Genomic DNA, 17,075 nt, shown 5'->3' with positions numbered 1-17,075 from the left:
AGAAAGAAAGAAAGAAGGAAAGAAAATTAAATGAAATCATACATGGCAGTGCCGGGCACACAGTAGGCACTCAGGAGAAGGCAAATCCGCATCTCCCCACTTGCATCCACATCTGGGACCCACACAATCCAACAGGCTTGTTATTTCTCAAGTCTTTAAGAAGCACCAAGGTGAGAATGACAGGGTGATCCCTCCAATGGCCTCCAGGTGGCAGGAAAGCTCCACACAGGGCTGTGATGGGCCACAGGGCAGCAACACTGGCTTGCCCAACCTCTAGCCCCCACCCCACCCCTAAGTCACCCACCTCTGCCACTTGCACTGCTGCTCCCACACCAGCAACCCCAGTCCTCACTGACGGGGGTGTTTGAGATGCAACAGCACAGACCTCTTATCCCCCGCCTCACCTGAGTCGGGAGGGAGGAGTGTGGCCTCAAGGCCCCCTTTGGGTAGTTCCCTTGGTGGCCCCCACACCCAGGCCTGGCTTATCACTGCCCATTCCCACTTGGTGTGGGAGCTGTCACAGGCTGAACTTCGGGGCCAGGTGGCCTGGGTTCCAGGAGGCCTCTCCTGCCCTTCCTCTGCAGTGAAGCAACTACCCAACCGATTAGGATCAAGTCCCAGCTCTGCCCGCACTGACTGTGGGGCCTCAGGCAGCTCACTTAACCTCTCAGCCTGTTATCTCACCTGTAAAATGGGATGATCCCTACCTAGCCAAGCTGTGAGGAAGCTTGGATAAAATTGTACATATCAAGTACTTGTAACACAGGAGGAGCAAAACACAAAGGAGTACCAGCTGGTTTCACTAAAAGCATCATTCTGATCCAGAAATGCCTACTTCCCCTTTAAGGCAGCCCACATGCCACCTCCTCCTGGGAACCTTTCTTCGCCTGCCTAGGCAGTCATGGCTTCCTCCTCTGGACTCCCAAAGCCCCGGAAAAGGCCCTTCTAGAACGGCCCTTTCACTCAGCAAATGTTTTAATGCCTTGTATATGCATGACGCTAAATCTAGGTGCAGGACTTATAGCGATAGACAGCCACAGACCCTATCTTCATGGAGCTTCCATTCCAGGAGGGGAGGCAGGCAGGGAAGTCGTAAGTGGGTCATTTCATAGTGCTAAGGCATCAGTAAAGTGAGGAAACAAGGTAGAGAAACTGAGGTGGTAGAGGGATTGTTTATGTGGGGTAGTCAGGGAAGGCCTCTCTGAGCAGACATTTAAGCTGAATCCTGGATAACAAATAGCAACCCTGCAAACATCTAGAACTGCCTGTCAGGCAGAAAGGACAGCTAGTGCAAAGGCCCTGGGGCAGGGGGACAGGCATAACACACCTGGAACAAAATGATCCAGGTGCCTGGAACACAGTGAGCACTGAGCACCCTGGTCCCTGTCCCTAAGTCTCCACCTCTAGATGAACCCACTTGAGGAGAGAGAGCTAAATGATTGAGCCACAGCATACAAAGGTCCTGGGACTCAGCAGTCTTGCTGAAACTCTGTCCTGGCAATGACAGGAGTAAATCAGCTGTCCCTTCTGTGGACTTATGTACCTCTTGGTGGCTACTGTTGGATTGCTCAGCCAGGTAAGGGGTCCCTCCCTGAACCAACAACCCCAGGTAACAATCTTTGGCAGAAGAAAGCTGGAAGTGCCCAGAGAGAAAAATGACCTGCGCAAGGTTAGGTGGCAGCAGGCAACAGAGACAGGGCTCTAGCCCAGTATCCTTTGCTCCTCCACCTCCCTGGCCCCTGGCCCCATCCTCTCCCTCCCTGAGGTATGGTGTCAGGAGCCCTAAGGACCATGAGGCATCCAAATGGAGGACTGTGTTGGGGGCCTCCTCCCCTGCTATAGATCCAACACTTTGGGCCACCTAAGGGCAAGGATCCCCACAAGCTCCTTCCTTCCAAAGTCCAGCCTAAAGCCAGGCAACTTACTAAATGTGTGCCTGAATTTGTACCTGTGGCTTTGGATGTGGCATAAGTTAGCTTAGAATGAAAGGCTAGGGAAGCTGGGCATAGTCCTGGCTCATACCCACAGTCCTCCCTGTAGTCCCAGCTACTCGGGAGGCTGAGGCAGGAGGTTCGCTTGAGCCCAAGAGCCTGATTCCAGTCTGGGCAACATAGCAAGACCCACCTCTAAAATAAGGGTAAAGAGCCGGGCACGGTGGCTCACGCTTGTAATCCCAGCACTCTGGGAGGCTGAGGTGGGCAGATCACCTGAGGTCGGGAGTTCAAGACCAGCCTGACCAACATGGAGAAACCCCATCTCTACTAAAAATACAAAATTAGCCAGGAGTGGTGGCACATGCCTGTAGTCCCAGCTACTTGGGAGGCTGAGGCAGGAGAATCGCTTGAACCCGGGAGGCAGGGGTTGTGGTGAGCCAAGATAGCACCATCGCACTTCAGCCTGGGCAATAAGAGCAAAACTTCATCTCACACACACACACAAAAAACAAAAACAAAAAAACGGATAAAGAAATAAAGAAATAAAAAACCCCTTCGGGCTGAAGACTGGCTCCAGCTCCAGTGCTCTCATTCAGGGCCTGTAGCCACTTCTCCAGGGCTGCCAGAGCCAGAACCATTTCCCAGATCAGCATGGAGTGCACCTGCCACTGGGCACTGTCTGCACAGTGATCTGCCAGCATTCCAGGGCCTGATATGAACCGTCAGTATCCAGCCTGCCTTAACAGGAGACCTTGTGCCCTGGGAAGAATGGTGTGAGAATCTCCTGATCCAATCTTCTTCCACACTCCAACAAAATTTCATTGGAAAAGTTTTATTGAAAAAAAAATTGTACAAATAAGTTCTTGGTTCGATAGCAACAAAGGCTCATGTTCCCCCTTCCCTCCCCATCTTTGAAGAACTGAAAAAGGAAGAAACAAAACCAAAAAGTTCATCCCCACGACCCCGGACACGATGCTTCTTGACCAGAGTCTGCCCAGAAGCCCCTCCTGTGAGCTCTTTCTCGATCCGCCTCGCTGGGGCCAGGTCATTCTGGGGGTGTCTGGTCCCAGGGGCTGCAGCACCTAGTTTTGTAGTTGGGAGAGGTTGGGATAGAGCTGGGGAGGCGGCCGAGGTGTTTTAGTGTCAGGAGAAAAGGGCTGGCTGACCCGCCTAGCTCAATTTGGTCTCACAGGTGAGAAGGTACTTGGCTATAAATATGAACGCTGATTGAGGCAGGCTTGATCTGGGACTCTGGGGGCAGGCAAGATGACTATGGCCCAGGTCCCACAGGATGTGGAGTTTCTGGGCTCAGCATCATAGTATCTGGGGCGCATGTCCAAGCAGAGTGAATTCTAGCTGGGAAGGTCCGCTCGGGCACACGGGAACCCTGGTCTGTTTTTCCACCCCCACCCTATGGAGTATCCAAGGCTGGTACCTCACCTCCCCCCAACCCCAATAGCACCCATGTGTCTCAGGAGCCTTTGGCTGCTTCCTGCCATCCTGTGTGCACCCTGAGGCCCTACAACTCGTCTCGCATCTTGTCACCCTTAGGCCGGACCAGGCGCCCAATGAACAGCAGGGAGCCGCTCTGGGTGTCCCGCACCAGGAAGATGAAGGGGTGGTCGGCGTAGAACAGCTTGGGGTTGCGCAGCTCCTCACGCCCGTAGATGTCTTGGTCAAAGGGATTGCCATCTGTGTCCAACTCAAAGGCAGTGGCATGGAACACGCTGGCCAGGTACAGGTCCTTCTTGCCTGACATGCGTGACAAGTCTGCCTTGTTCTTGTCAATGGCCTCAGTCAGGCCCAGCCCAGCCAGGTGTTTCTGTGGGAACAGGGGGGTGTACCAGGTGAGGCCATGGCATGCCAGGCTCCTCCACCCTCACATCCTCCACCCCATACCACCCTGACCGCTTCTCAGAGAGGAGAGAACCCCTCCTTGGCCACCTTCTGTGTGCCATGCATGGTGCTTGGCACTTCAAACCACGCTTTCTCAGTTTTCACTGCAACCCTACAAGGGCTTCTAATTCCCACTTCACAGATGAGGAAGCTGAGACTCAGAAAAACAGTTGAATCCTGGATGACAGGGATGGGACAACAGCCACTGGAGAAGGGGCTGGGGAAGGACTGGGACCAGGCTGGGAGGGAGACAGTGACCCCTCTCCAGGAACTCCCAGTGTCTACAGCACAGAGAGTGTATCCCCCGCACTGCCCAGCTACAGTGCAGGCACAGGCAGCATGGCACCACCCAGGCGCTTATCTGGAATGCCCATGTCCTGACCCCAGCCCAGACCCCCTGAGTCAGAATCTCTGGGAGTGGGCATGGATTCCTTCTCAAAAACTCCCCAGGTGCTTTCTTCGCATACTCAAGTTTGAGAAATACTGATCAAGGAGCTATGTCCACATCACTCTGGGGCTTAAAACCTTTCCAGAGTGACAGGACGCCTGGAATTGGCTTCAAAATAATCGGATGCAGAGGGGAATTGGTGGGTAGAGATGGATCACTATTGGCCATGAGCTGATAATACCTGAAGCTGGGTGATAGACACTTGAGGGTTATTATACTAATCTACTTTTAGTTTATGTTTCCAATATTCCATAGTAAAGTTAAAACACACACACCTTTCCACGGCTCTGCACAGCTCTTGGAAGCCAATCATAAGCCCTTTCACATACGACCTCTGCCTACCTGGCAGCCTCCAGCCACATTCCTCGGCACGCCCACCCCACTCTCCAGATGGCCTCAGTGAGCAACTTATATCCTCGATGGCCATCCTGTCTCCCATTAGGGCTCTTTAGAAACCACTTCTTGGCTAGGCGCGGTGGCTTACGCCTATAATCCCAGCACTTTGGGAGGCCAACGTGGGTGAATCACAAGGTCAGGAGTTCGAGACCAGCCTGGCCAACATGGTGAAACCCTGTCTCTACTAAAAATACAAAAAATTAGTTGGGCATAGTGGCGGGCACTTGTAGTCCCAGCTACTCCGGAGGCTGAGGCAAGAGAATTGCTTGAACCCGGGAGGCGGAGGTTGCTGTGAGCCAAGATCATGCCACTGTACTCCAGCCTGGGTTACAGAGTGAGACTCCATCTCAAAAAAAAAAAAGAAACCGCTTCTTTCAGGAAGCCTTCCCAAGCCCACAAGATGAGTGGTACCTCACTGGGCCTTCCTGTTACCAGTCTGGTGCTGCCTGTCTCTCCCACTTGGCACTTCGCTTGGAGCTCCCTGAGGGCAGGGCCCATGTCCAGGGCTCTCCCTGGCTCTCAGTGCAGGAGAGATGACAGTAAAGGGCTGCGGGCTGAGTGAATGGCAGCGTCCAGGGCCCAGGATTCTGCAGGATAACCTCCACCTCCCTGGCATGGCCTGAGGTCCTAAACCCAGGGGGTCCTGAGACAGGCATTCAAGGTAGGCCCAGCTCTTCCCACCCCGATGACCTTGCACAGGTCATCCGCCTCGAATTTCCCAACTCAATCTACCCCATGGACTGGGGGGTGCTGTCTCCACTGTGGGTTCCAGGAAGACACCAGAGGAACAAGGGGAGAAGGGGATGGGACAACAGCCACTGGAGAAGTGGCTGGGAAAGGATAAGGGCCAGGCCCAGGAGGGAGACAGTGACTCCTCTCCAGGAACTCCCAGTGTCTACAGCACAGACCAGGACAAGCTCCATTTGTCCCTGGTTCGGTGCCTAAGCCCCATTTCGTCTCCAGCTTTCTCTCTCCAAGCTCTCCAGGCAGCAAGTCTGAATCGATTCTGCCCGTGAGAACCATTTGTGGCATCCAAGGAAAGAAGGACACAAAAGTTTCCTGTTTTGAATAAGTAAAAAATCTCTCTCTCTTGATTGACAAAAAAGGCCACTATTATGTTTTTACCTTGAGGTCTAATTGCACCTCCGCCACTTATGGGCCTGGGGAACCTTAGGGAGTTACTTACTGTTTCTCTGTGAGCCTCTGCCCACCACCCAGGGTAGTTGCGAGGGAGAATCTCGAGCATGTGTGTTAAGTTTCTGACCACCTTAGAAGACCCACAGCTACCAGTCTTATTATTGCATGGTAGATAATCTTCCGGCTTGGACAACCTGTAACAGGGGGCACTTCAGACCTCAGAGGCAGTGCAGTGACCGAGGGTTAGCTCTGGTGCAAGATGTCTGAATTACTAGCTGTGTGACTTTGCACAGGCTACTTAACCTTTCTGAGCCTCAGTTTCCTCATCTCTAAGATCAAATTTATAGTCCCATCTAATAAAGTTGTTTTGAGGATTAATAGAATTTAATACATGTAAAGTGCTTAGAAGAACACCTAGCCTACAGGAAGTGTTCCGTTATATTTAGCTGCTGGTATTATCATCATCTTCCCAAGGGCAGGGCCCACACCTCCTGCCCCAGCTTATCCCGTCACAGAGCCCAGCACTGCCTGGACATCCAGGGAGGCTCGGGACAGACCTGCTGAATTGGTGAGTGGGATCTCCCCCTGGCTCCAAGCCCTGCAGGCCCCAGGGCTGGGCCACCCCTTACCTGCAGGTCATGGGTCACCTCCACTACACCCTTGGGCAGGGAGATGGCAACAGCCTTCTTCTGCATCTTCCCCATCCAGATCTTCAGCTGTTCTTTGGTTAGCAGCTTTTCAAGGCGCTCGAGGGGCTCCACATGGTGGGGCATGAGGATGATGAGGCTGGAGAGCTTGTGGGCCAGGGGCATCTCCACGATCTGCAGCTTTTCCTTCTCGTCATCATAGTAGTTATAGAGGCCTGGGAAAGGAGCGGAGAGGACACTGGGCACCCTGTGTGCAGGGGTGAGTCAGACCCCAAGTACCCTTGGACCCCCACCCACCTTGACACCCTGCTCCTCCCAACACCTACCTGTTCGGTGCATCATCATGACACCCACAGTATAGGAACGAGTCACCATGAAGCCACGGTTGTCCACCATCTTGTGATGGAATTTCTCATCCCAGTGTGCTGTAGTTGGGGCAGAACACAGGGTCAGAGACACATGGCCGCCCCCAGACACAATCACAGCCCACAGCCACCCCAGGTGCAGACCCTTGATTTATCCCTGCCACAGGTCTTTGCTCCATTCTTTTGGGCCCAGCTGTAGCCCCCCTCCCCCTGAGTACCTAGCCCACAGAGTCCACGTTCCTAGCTTTGGGAAGGATCTTGGCCCCAGGACATGCCATCTGAGGACGTGGCTCCCTACAGTCACTGCCTGGCTGCTCCCACGTGGCAGAGAATTAATTCCACCCTAGCTCAGTCACCTCTATGGCCACCCCTAGCTCTGGCAATTGTCAGATATTTTGGAAACATGCCCTGAGCTGGGCTTTCTTCCCTGCCTGGTACCTGAGGGACAGTTGTGCCCTGGGCAGGAAGTGCCCCGTAACTACCCGTCATTTTTTTTTTCTTTTTGAGACAAGGTCCCATTCCGTCCCCCAGCTGGAGTGCAGTGGTGCAATCATGACGCACCGCAGCCTTGAATTACCAGGCTCCAACGATCCTCCTACCTCAGCCTCCAGAGTAGCTGGGACTACCAGCATGTGCCACCACACCTGGCTAATTTTTTGTAGAGATGGGGTTTCGCCATCTTACCCAGGCAGGCCTTGAATTCCTGCACTCATGTGATTCACCCTCCTTGGCCTCCCAAAGTGCTAGGATTACAAGTGTAAGCCACTAAGCTCAGCCCACTCTTCATTTTTTTCTGCAAGTTCTGTCTCCATGACCAGAAAATAACAACAAAAAATGCCTGAGAGTGGCCTGAATGCTGCCTTGCTCACAGTCAGACCCGTGTTCCAGTCCAAGCTCAGCCACTGACTCTGGGAGACCTCACCTCTCCTAGTTTGGTCTCATTTGTAAAACCAGGGTTACTTCATCCTCACAGCAAACTGTGAAAATAGTACTGTCTGTCTATGTAGGTACTCAAAAATATGGATTAACCCCAATCTAGTCTTCAACTGAAGACAGAGGCATCTGGGCCTGAGGCCTGGATCTGCTTCCTCCTCTCTGGGCCTCAGTTTCCTCACTGTGAAATGAGGACACTGCCTGTCCCCAAGGTTGCTTTAAGGATTCTGGGTCTTGGCTGGGCACGGTGGCTCACGGCTGTAATTCCGGGGCTTTGGGAGGCCGAGGCCGGCAGATCACTTGAGGCCAGGAGTTTGAGACCAGCCTGGGCAATGTGGCAAAACTCTGTCTCCACTAAAAATACAAAAATTAGCTGGGCATGGTGGTAGGCACCTATAATCCCAGCTACTCAGGAGGCTGAGGCAGGAGAATTGCTTGAACTCGGGAGTCCAAGGCTGCAGTGGGCCATGATTGTGCCACTGCACTCCATCCTGGGTGAGAGTGGCTCCATCTCAAAATACAAATAATTTTTTAAAAAAGAATTCAAGGCCGGGCGCAGTGGCTCACGTCTATAATCCCAGCTCTTTGGAAGGCCGAGGCGGGTGGATCACGAGGTCAAGAGATCGAGACCATCCTGGTTAACAAGGTGAAACCTTGTCTCTACTAAAAATACAAAAATTAGCTGGGCATGATGGTGCGTGCCTGTAGTCCCAGCTACTCGGGAGGCTGAGGCAGGAGAATTGCTTGAACCCAGGAGGCGGAGGTTGCGGTGAGCCGAGATCGTGCCATTGCACTCCAGTCTGGGCAACAACAGCGAAACTCTGTCTCAAAAAAATAAATAAATAAACACAAAAAATAAAAAATAAAAAAGAATTCAAGTTCTTTCTCTAGCTCACTACTGAGGCTAAATGGGTTACAAAATTTTATTCATTCCAAGATATACAAGGACGAGCACTTGGACGAAATTTGGTCGAAATACATTCCACGGAGTCCCTCTGGGGTCTCGGTTCCCTGAATCATTCCTTTAGACTCTGCTACCTGTCTCTGAATCTAGTTTCCAGTCTGTACCAAAAGCTGAGTGACAGTCCTACTCCCTGGGTCGTTACAGCATAAATGAGAGGCAGTGAAGGATGGAGTGCACAGAATGCTGTCCTAAGTCTTGCATGGGGGTCCTGGGAGGAAGAGGGGGAGGAGGACCCCTGAGCGCGGCCCCGACTCACGCTTGAAGAACATGGCGTTGACGAGCAGGGCGCCGTCCGTGCGCTCCACGTCCTTGGTGACCTCAGGCAGCTTGCCGTCGGTGGTCTGCGCGGCCCACTCGTTGATGGACTGCAGCGCGCTGCGCTTGTCCCGGAAGTTGATCTTGGAGTGCTCGCAGTTGTAGTGCTGCTTGCTGCTGCGCACGAAGTCATCAGCGAAGCTCACTGAGCTGGGTCCGTACAGGCGGCTGCCCAGCTTCCAGGTCACGTTGCGCGCCGTGGAGTTGCTGAGTGAGCGCAGCAGCTCGCCCAGGCCGGCGTGCACCTCCTCATCGCGCAGCTGCTCAGCGCTCAGCACTGCCTTGGCCTGCGACGCCGTGGTTGCCTTGCCACCCAGCGACACGAGCCCCAGCGACGATGCCACCACCACCGGCGACACCAAGATGTTCTCTACCGCCTGGTCCTTGGCCATGGCCTGGTACAGGCTGAAGGCCAGGCCGGCGCTGCGCTCAGCCAGTGTGGCCGCCTTGGGGCTCAGCCTCTCGGTGGTGCCAGGAGCTGCTGCAGCTGCAGGTTTCTTCACCTCGGCTGCCAGGGCCACCGCCAGGAGGCAAAAAGCGCTGAGAAGCAGGAGGGAGCGCATGGCTGGGAGGTGGTTTGCGTGCACCAAGGTGGACCTGTGAGGGCTGCACAGACAGGGTGGCCTTGAAGCCCATGGCCTTCCTCCCCAACAACCACCCCCAGCCCTCTGCCTGCCACAAGTACCCTGGAGATGGGGGCAAGAGAGCCCACAGTCCAGTAATCCCATACCTCACTCCGGGCTGCCAGCCTCTCAGGGCTGCCAGCCTCTCAGAGACCTCTGTGATGTCCCCACCCAAAGGAGGGCTCCCAGCCAGTGACCACCAGACCACCTTATCGATTTCCTGCACCAGCCAGCCAACATTTCCACTTTGTGTGTTTATTACATATCTATTTCTGCCCCTAAGTAGGCTGTGGCCTCCAGAAGGACAGAAAATCTAGCCAATCTGATTGCCACTATATCCCCCGTGCCTAGCACACAGTGGCCTCAGCTCTTCCTGAATGAAGCTAAAACAGGGTCACTTGGCCAGACCTGGGATCCTCATCAGGTCAGCCCTGATCTCATATGACCCTAGGGGCCCTTTTCCAGTAAGAAAAGGCAGCAGCTAGGAAGCCCAGATGCCTGGGCAAGGAATGAGGGACAGAGCTGGAGGGCTGTCCCGCCCCCATGCCTTTCATTCTGTTCTGGGATGTTAATGAGTCACCGGTTGGTTCACTCATTAAATGGAGAGCTCAGACACTCTGCTCTGCTGCCCCAAGGGTAACCTTGAGAAGGCATGTGTCCTGTGTCCACTGGGCCTCAGTCTCCCTTTTCCAAGCTGAAGGGTCCAGGTCTCCATGCCCAAGGCCTCTATCTGGGCAGAAGCTTGGCATGCCCATCTGCCCACAGTGTCCCAAGTGCGGATGGGAAATCCCCAGGACAGAAGCTCCTGGGAAACTGACTCCTTTGAAGACTCGGGGTGGAGAGGAGGCTTCCTGACATAGCACAAGGACAGGATACTAGGGAAGGGGGTGAGTCACACACAGCTCAATAGAGCAATGACCCCCTACCCCATCACCAGAAGCTGGCCAGATGTACACTCAGCCTCCAAGGAAGCTGAAGCCACGTCAGACTCCAGTCGGCTCTCCCATCTGACAGCCACAGCCACACAGGCCCCCTGCTCCACTGAGTCAGGGTTGCCCTCAGGCCTTCTCCCCAAGCTCCAGCAGTAGCAGTGGCCCCCAGGACAAGCCCCAGTCCCCTCTCTGGGGCCTCCAATTGGGACAGTCTCTGTTCCTGGGATACTTCCACACTCCCTCTCTCGCTTCAGGCCATTATCCCCCTCTACGTCAACGCACAGGAGAGATGACAGGGCAAAGGGAAGGTTGGAAGGACCCCTGGTGGAGGCTGCGATCCCACTGCTCTGATGGATTCCGACTCGTGGTCATCCTTGAAGAAGACTGAGCTTTTGAGATCCTGGTGGAAGACCCTCAGGACTCTGGCTGCACTGGATTTCTGTGAAGATTCTACTGTTGCCATCCCAAAAACCTGAACAGGTTCCCCCATTTCCCGGGACTGCCACCCTCCTCAGAGCTTTGAAGGTGCAGTACAAGAGAAGCAAAGGGCCCAAGGTGGGGAGAGGAGGGAAGGCCCAGAGATCTACAAATGCCTGGAAGGAAGTGGGAAATCTGAGTCTCGTGATAAAATGAAGGGAGGATCTTGGGGCCTAGAATACACCCCAGGACACCTTTCTCCCAGCCCTGCCTCCTTCCCAGCCAGAACTGGAGCCTCCAAGGCAGTACGACCATATAATTTATTGCACAAACAACGACACTTATGAGAGTAAAATGGGGACTACTAATTATTCTGCCAGGACAATAGGCATATGGCCACCGTACTCAAAAGCCACCTCTGATCCAGACCAGCGATGCTGGGGCTCAGACCACGGCACAGGCCGCCAGCCTCCCTTCCCCGAGGAGGCAGCTGAAGAGCCCACCCTCAGCCATGCCACGTGGCAGGTACCATCTTGACAGCCACCCCCCCCACCAGCCAGAACCTCAAAGGACTGGGAGGGGCTTCCAAGCAAGCTCCAAATAACTGGTTTGGGATTCTTCAGGCAGCCCACTAGGCTAGGCCCGCAGCAGCTTAGCGCCAGCTTCTGGTGGTGACGTGGCAGGCAGGAGGCTGAACTATCTCCACCGGCCTGCAGAGGGGGGCTTCCAGCCTGGGAAGCAGGCCTGGTTCAGGTCCCAGGGGTGCCACGCATTAGCCAGGGAACTCCAGGAGCCTTCTTTGGCCTTAGTTCCTTTCCCATCTGCACATGGATCCCTGAAGGGAGATGCCCGCTGGGGAGAAGGGTGGCCCCGTTAAACCCGGCAGCAGGAACGGAGGAAGGCAAGTTACTGCAAGCAGCCCAGCCTCCCACAGCCCAGCCCATCTTGCCACAGAGAAATGCCAGCCCTCGGGCCAAGGTTAGCTGAGTCCCACAAAGAAAATACAAGATTGCCTAGCCAGGGTGCCACCCGCAGCTAGCCAGACTGAGCAGGGTCTGGAAGGGCAGGGGAGGAGATGACGGGGGCCATCAGAGGGTATCAAAAACTTGAGGGGTCTAAAGTACCTGGAAACTGCCTCAGAGGGAGGTCAATGCCTGCCTTTTTCATTCTGAAAAAAAACAGAAGAGTGAGGAGGATGGGAGCCGGCAGAGGAGAGGGGGTGAGGAGGCCCCTGATGCAGAGGGAACAACCAGTTCCCGAGGGACCCTGGAGATCGATCACCTCACTGTTCAATGGGAGAAACTGAGACCAGGGCAGGGGGCCACCCCAGGTCCCTCAGGATAAACAGGGGTCTGCCTTCCTAGCACAGGGCTCCCTCCTCTCAGAAGCACACGGAGGCCCTCCTGAGGGCTGCATCGGTGTCCTGTTACACAGCCAGTACAAAAAAAATCTCTGCTGGGAATCCCGGTGACAGAGGAGACAAAGGAGGGGACAGGAAGGGGGATGGGTACATAAACCATCTGAAGGCAGGAGGGTGTGGCCCCGACTAGAATTTCATTGAACCAAAGCCCCCTCATTTTCCCCCAGGCCTCCATCCCGGCCCAGCAGCCCAGAGGGACCAGCCGGGAACCAGGAAGAGGAGGGGCTGGGACTCTCGGCCAGTCTGGAAGTGCATTCATTCTCCTTCCTCCTCTCCAGCCACCTCAGGAATGTCTCTAAGCTGGGGGGCAGGGAGCCACAGCCTCTGGAAGTGAGATCCTGCAGTTTAAACCCTTCAGTTACTCCAAGAACCCAGTGGCAGTGAGCAAGAGAGACTCAAATCCTCCTAGTCAGCCCCTTAATCCCCAGAGCTGAGCAGACCCTAATGACCCCCACTCCCTTTTTCCGAGGGGAGGGAGCCTCGCTGGCCAAGTCTTTCCTTTTGGCTGCCATCATCTAGGCTGCAAGCTGCTGATCAGAAATTGAGCCACTGTCGCCCACTTCTATCAGAGGACATGGACCCCGAGAGTCAAGACGATTTCACCTCTTTTCCCACCACCCTACTACCTTCAGGAGGCTGAGATGCCCTCAGCAAGCCTGTGAGGAGGCTGGGCCACTAATCACTGCTGCCCCTGGGTCTCAACCCCAGAAGGGAAGGGACCTGGAACTGCAAGGCCGGCCTGTCCTCCCTGTCCCTGATGGAAGAGGCACCAGACTCCATCTCCTTCCTCCTGCGTTTGCTTCCGCAGAGGCTGTGCTCTCAGCCCCCAGCCCCCTTTACACCTACTAAAGGTCTCTGCCACCACTAACTTCTAAGGGTCCCTGCGCTTTTCCCCAATCCTCCGAGTGCACGGGCTCCCACCCTGGCTCGGACCTCTGCCCTAACCCTCAGCTGATTCCATCACCAGCCAGCCCTGGGCTCCCGATTCCAAACCCTCCAGCGGCCCCCAAAGTGCCGGGAACTCCAGTTTGCAGGCTCTGGCTTGGGCCCCAACCCCTGGCAGGGTGCCCTCGCCCCTCTCACTCCCTTGCGCACCCCCGGATTGCTCGGCGCTCCCGCAGGCCGCACGCGGTCGTTCCCCGCCCCTCACCTGGGTCGGGCTGGGCGGGCGCCGGGACTGGACTCTCGCTCTCGAGCGGCGACACGATTCTACTCTTCGCCCACTCCCCCGCTCCCGGTATCTATATATGGCAGTCCCCACCCCCTCCGGCCAGTCCCGAGAAACTTCTGGAAAGTTGGAAACGCTTCCGGAGGGCGCCCCAGCTCCGTCAAAAAAAGCCAAAGACCTCCCCCAAACCTCCCCGGCCCCCGGCCCCTCCCTCTGCCGGCGTCTCCCGGCCCCTGGGTCCTACTGCCCACCTCGGCGGCCCTGGCTGCGGGGCCCCGGGAGTCCCCACCGGGACCAGCGTGTCCTTCGGAGTACGAGTCTCCTACCACCCCCCAGGCTCTCTGCACGAGCCAGCCCACTCCTGATCGCACATTCCTTCAGGCGCCCCTTTCCCCGCAGGGACTTTTCCCCGAGCAAAGCCATCGCCCCTTCTCCCCACTCTCCCCGATTTTCAAGGTGAAACATAATTGAGTTCGGGGTGCACCCTTCTCCCTCTCAGGGGAGATTGTCAGGCTTCGGAAGGCAGCGCCCTTTCTCCATGCTTGTTCATCCAAAAAAATGTCAACCTCAGCGATGGCCGGAGGGAGAGGGAGCAGACCAGCCCCGGTCCCTGCCCGGCACTGGGAAAGTTCAAATCTTGGAGTAATAGAGGCAGAGAAGCCTAGGGAACGTCAGGTGGTCTGGCTGGGCTTGCAGGGGTGCACAGGAAGAAAAACCTGGCTCCACTGAGCAAGGTGCTGTGTGACCCTAAGCAGGTTACTTTCCCTTTCTGGGCCTCTGTTCCCTTGGCTGTGAAATGTGGTGCTAAGTCATCCTTTACTATTTTCCCCCCTCTCTCTCTCTTTCTCAATCCCTGTCATCTTGGCCCTCTCCCTATTGCAACCCCTCCCACAGGCCTCAGGTCTCACTGTCAATTCCTACCCCACCCTTGCATACTGATAGCCGCTTGACCTCTGAGTTAAGCTAGAGTATTCATTACTGTTCTGGGTGCTGAGGACACAGCTGATACCTGAGTCCTAGCCCCGTGCGATGTCCATCTGAGGGGTATGTGTGGGTTAGTAGGGAACTCAGTGAGGCAGATTATTTAGGAACCCCCCCACACCCAGTCCTCTTTAGTAGTTTAATGATAGATCTTGGATGGAGACAGTATGGAGAGGAAGGGACAGGATAGGGACACTTCATTCATTCATTCAACAAACTGTGTGGAGCATCTTCTTTCTTCTAGGTGCATCCCTGGATCCTGGAGAGGAAAAAATCCCAGCACCCAGCAAATGAGTCAGTCACCTCAGTCCCTGCCCTCCGTTAGTGCCTGTGGGGAAGCCTGGTGGATGTGACAGACCTCTCTGTCTGGGTAGGCTGCTGCTGCTCAGAGTCTTTTGAGTACAAGAACTGTGGGAAATCTCAGATCCCAAAAGCTTCAGACTCTGTGATTCAAGGTAAAAGAATCAGAGATCACTTCCACTGAAAGCCCCCATGGAGTCTCTGAATCCAGCTAAGGATTCTTAACATGTTAAAATCTCAGAGTTGAAGGATTCTGGAATAAATGTATTAAAGATTCAGAGCTGCAAGGCATCTCAGAGGTCAGAGATTCCTGTCTGCAGCCCCAGGCAGAAGCCCTCTCTTCAGTATCCCAAAATGGCAAGCACCCAAGCACCTCTAAGAAGAGAGAGTTTACCTCCTTCAGAGGCAGCCCCTCATTCTTTTTCAGGACAGGTCTGATTATTAACAAAACCTCCCAGCCTTGGCATAGTGTCCATCTCTTTGAGGTGCCTGTCATGGTTCTCTTGTGCTTCCTCCTGCCTCAACTGTATATTGCTTTTAAAGATAAATCCTAGGCCAGGCACAGTGGCCATGCCTGTAAACCCAGTACTTTGGGAGGCCAAGGCGGGTGGATCACCGGAGGTCAGGAGTTCAAGATCAGCCTGACCAACATGGAGAAACCCCGTCTCTACTAAAAATACAAAAAATTTGCCAGATGTGATGGCGCATGCCTGTAGTCACAGCTACTTGGGAGGCTGAGGCAGGAGAATGACTTGAACCTGGGAGGTGGAGGTTGCTGTGAGCCGAGATCGTGCCATTGCACTCCAGTCTGGGCAACAAGAGGGAAAACTCCATCTCAAAAAAAAGAAACAGAAAAAGAAAAGATAAATCCTTGTTTATCCAAGGAGGTCTCCTAAGTCCCAGGCCAGACCCCACTCTCGGCTCCCCACCCCTACATTGGCCCTCAGGTTTCCTTGTGACTTGGTCAGTGAGCTGCGAACAGGGCAGAAACAAAGCGTGCCCATCAGTGCTTGCAGAATGGAGAGGGTGGCCCGGGCTTGCCGCAGGTTCAGATGTCAAAATCCCAATGAGACATCCTTCCTCTGCGCTCTTAGGTTTCTTAGCTCTCTTAGGCCCCACCAACACCTGAGGGGGGAGGCTGAGAGTGCTGTGACGGTCCCCTTTTGTCGAGGGATAAACAGAGGCTCATGCTGTTAGATAGACCCAGAATCATGGGAGGTCACAGGAGAGCGAGTGGACCTGCTTTTACAGACAGGGGAGCTGAGGCCTAGGAAGGGCTGGGTCTGAAGGCCCTTGGCTGGACTCCCTGACCCCCACTAATCTCCTCTGTGGCCTATGCCGCCGCATTACCTCTGTTATCATCCTGTCTTGTCAGTGAATGTCGCTGGAGACTGGAAGGGCAGGGCCTTTTCCTTGTCACTCTGAGTCCCCAGCTCCCAGCAAGGGGACAGTATGGAAGAGGCACCAGTAAGCATTGCCTGCCAGGCGATGAGAGGTGGCTGCCTGAGTCTGCTGTGCCCCTAGCACAACCTCCCTGAGGAAGGAAAGGCAACGGCTCCTTTAAATTTCCATGATCAGCTCACACACATACAAAAGTCAAGAGCCTTTGCCACAATATTCTTAGATCTGAGCCTAGCCCAGACTGACTGTGGCCCTTCCCCCACATTCCAGGCAGAGCTTTCTGGAAAAAGCACTCTTTTAGAGGGCGGGGGAGAAGACTCTGATAAGCAGGTCTCAAGCATTTCGCCTGTGGAGTGCTCCAGTGCCTTGCTTCCCTGCAGGAAGTGGCTCTGCTGCCCTGCACATGGAGGCCGGCTGGAAATCCTCTAGGTCCCTAAGTCCCAAAACGTGTGGGCAGCAGGAAGCAGAAAACTATCAAGTCCAACTGCATCCACCCTATACAGAGAGGAAAACAGAGGCCCAGAGAAGGCAGGAATTTACCCAAGGTCACACAGCAAATCAGAGGTGGAGCTGGGCTGGATCCTGGACTCCCAGCCCTCTTTCCCCCACAGCACCCTCTAATGACGGGGGCGGGACGGGGAGGAGATGTGGGCCCAGTTCTGCCAGGTCCTGTAGAAACAGCTTTCTTTGGCCCTAGGGGCTAGATTAATTCAGTCTTCACCCCATAGGATCCTAGGACAAAACCAGCAGCACGGTCACATTTACTATCCTATTCAATCCTTTCAGGTAAGGAAGAAT

The 17,075-nt window shown here is 54.7% G+C and overlaps 1 protein-coding gene across 2 annotated transcripts; it reads right to left on the bottom strand.

The window, feature by feature from the left end:
• Nucleotides 1-2,750: 2,750 nt before the first annotated feature.
• Nucleotides 2,751-13,835, bottom strand: SERPINH1 (serpin family H member 1). 2 transcript variants are annotated; one of them, XM_017533017.2, is made up of 6 exons: nt 13,578-13,835; nt 12,132-12,175; nt 8,977-9,641; nt 6,785-6,883; nt 6,441-6,673; nt 2,751-3,756 (listed from the first exon to the last, which is right to left on the bottom strand). In XM_017533017.2, exons 3-6 carry the CDS (start codon nt 9,596-9,598, stop codon nt 3,454-3,456), a joined length of 1,257 nt encoding a protein of 418 aa, XP_017388506.1. In that variant the 5' UTR covers nt 9,599-9,641; nt 12,132-12,175; nt 13,578-13,835; the 3' UTR covers nt 2,751-3,453. The 2 variants fall into 2 exon arrangements, with proteins under 2 accessions (XP_017388506.1, XP_017388505.1); XM_017533016.1 differs by lacking the exon at nt 12,132-12,175 and having other exon boundaries at nt 13,578-13,759.
• Nucleotides 13,836-17,075: the final 3,240 nt, after the last annotated feature.

The sequence above is a fragment of the Cebus imitator genome, unplaced genomic scaffold, assembly GCF_001604975.1.
Source record: "Cebus imitator isolate Cc_AM_T3 unplaced genomic scaffold, Cebus_imitator-1.0 Scaffold79, whole genome shotgun sequence".
Lineage (NCBI taxonomy): Eukaryota > Metazoa > Chordata > Mammalia > Primates > Cebidae > Cebus > Cebus imitator.
Note: the sequence above shows the minus strand (reverse complement) of the source record. Positions and strands in the feature narration are given on the sequence as shown.

Bases quoted from the DNA above. Each gene is read 5' to 3' on its own strand.
- SERPINH1 (XM_017533017.2), bottom strand. From the start codon at position 9,598: ATGCGCTCCCTCCTGCTTCTCAGCGCTTTTTGCCTCCTGGCGGTGGCC. The intron at 6,674-6,784 runs GTAGGTGTTGGG...CTCCTTTCCCAG, and splicing joins CATGATGATGCACCGAACAG to GCCTCTATAACTACTATGAT. The intron at 3,757-6,440 runs GTAAGGGGTGGC...CTGTTCCCACAG, and splicing joins AGGTGACCCATGACCTGCAG to AAACACCTGGCTGGGCTGGG.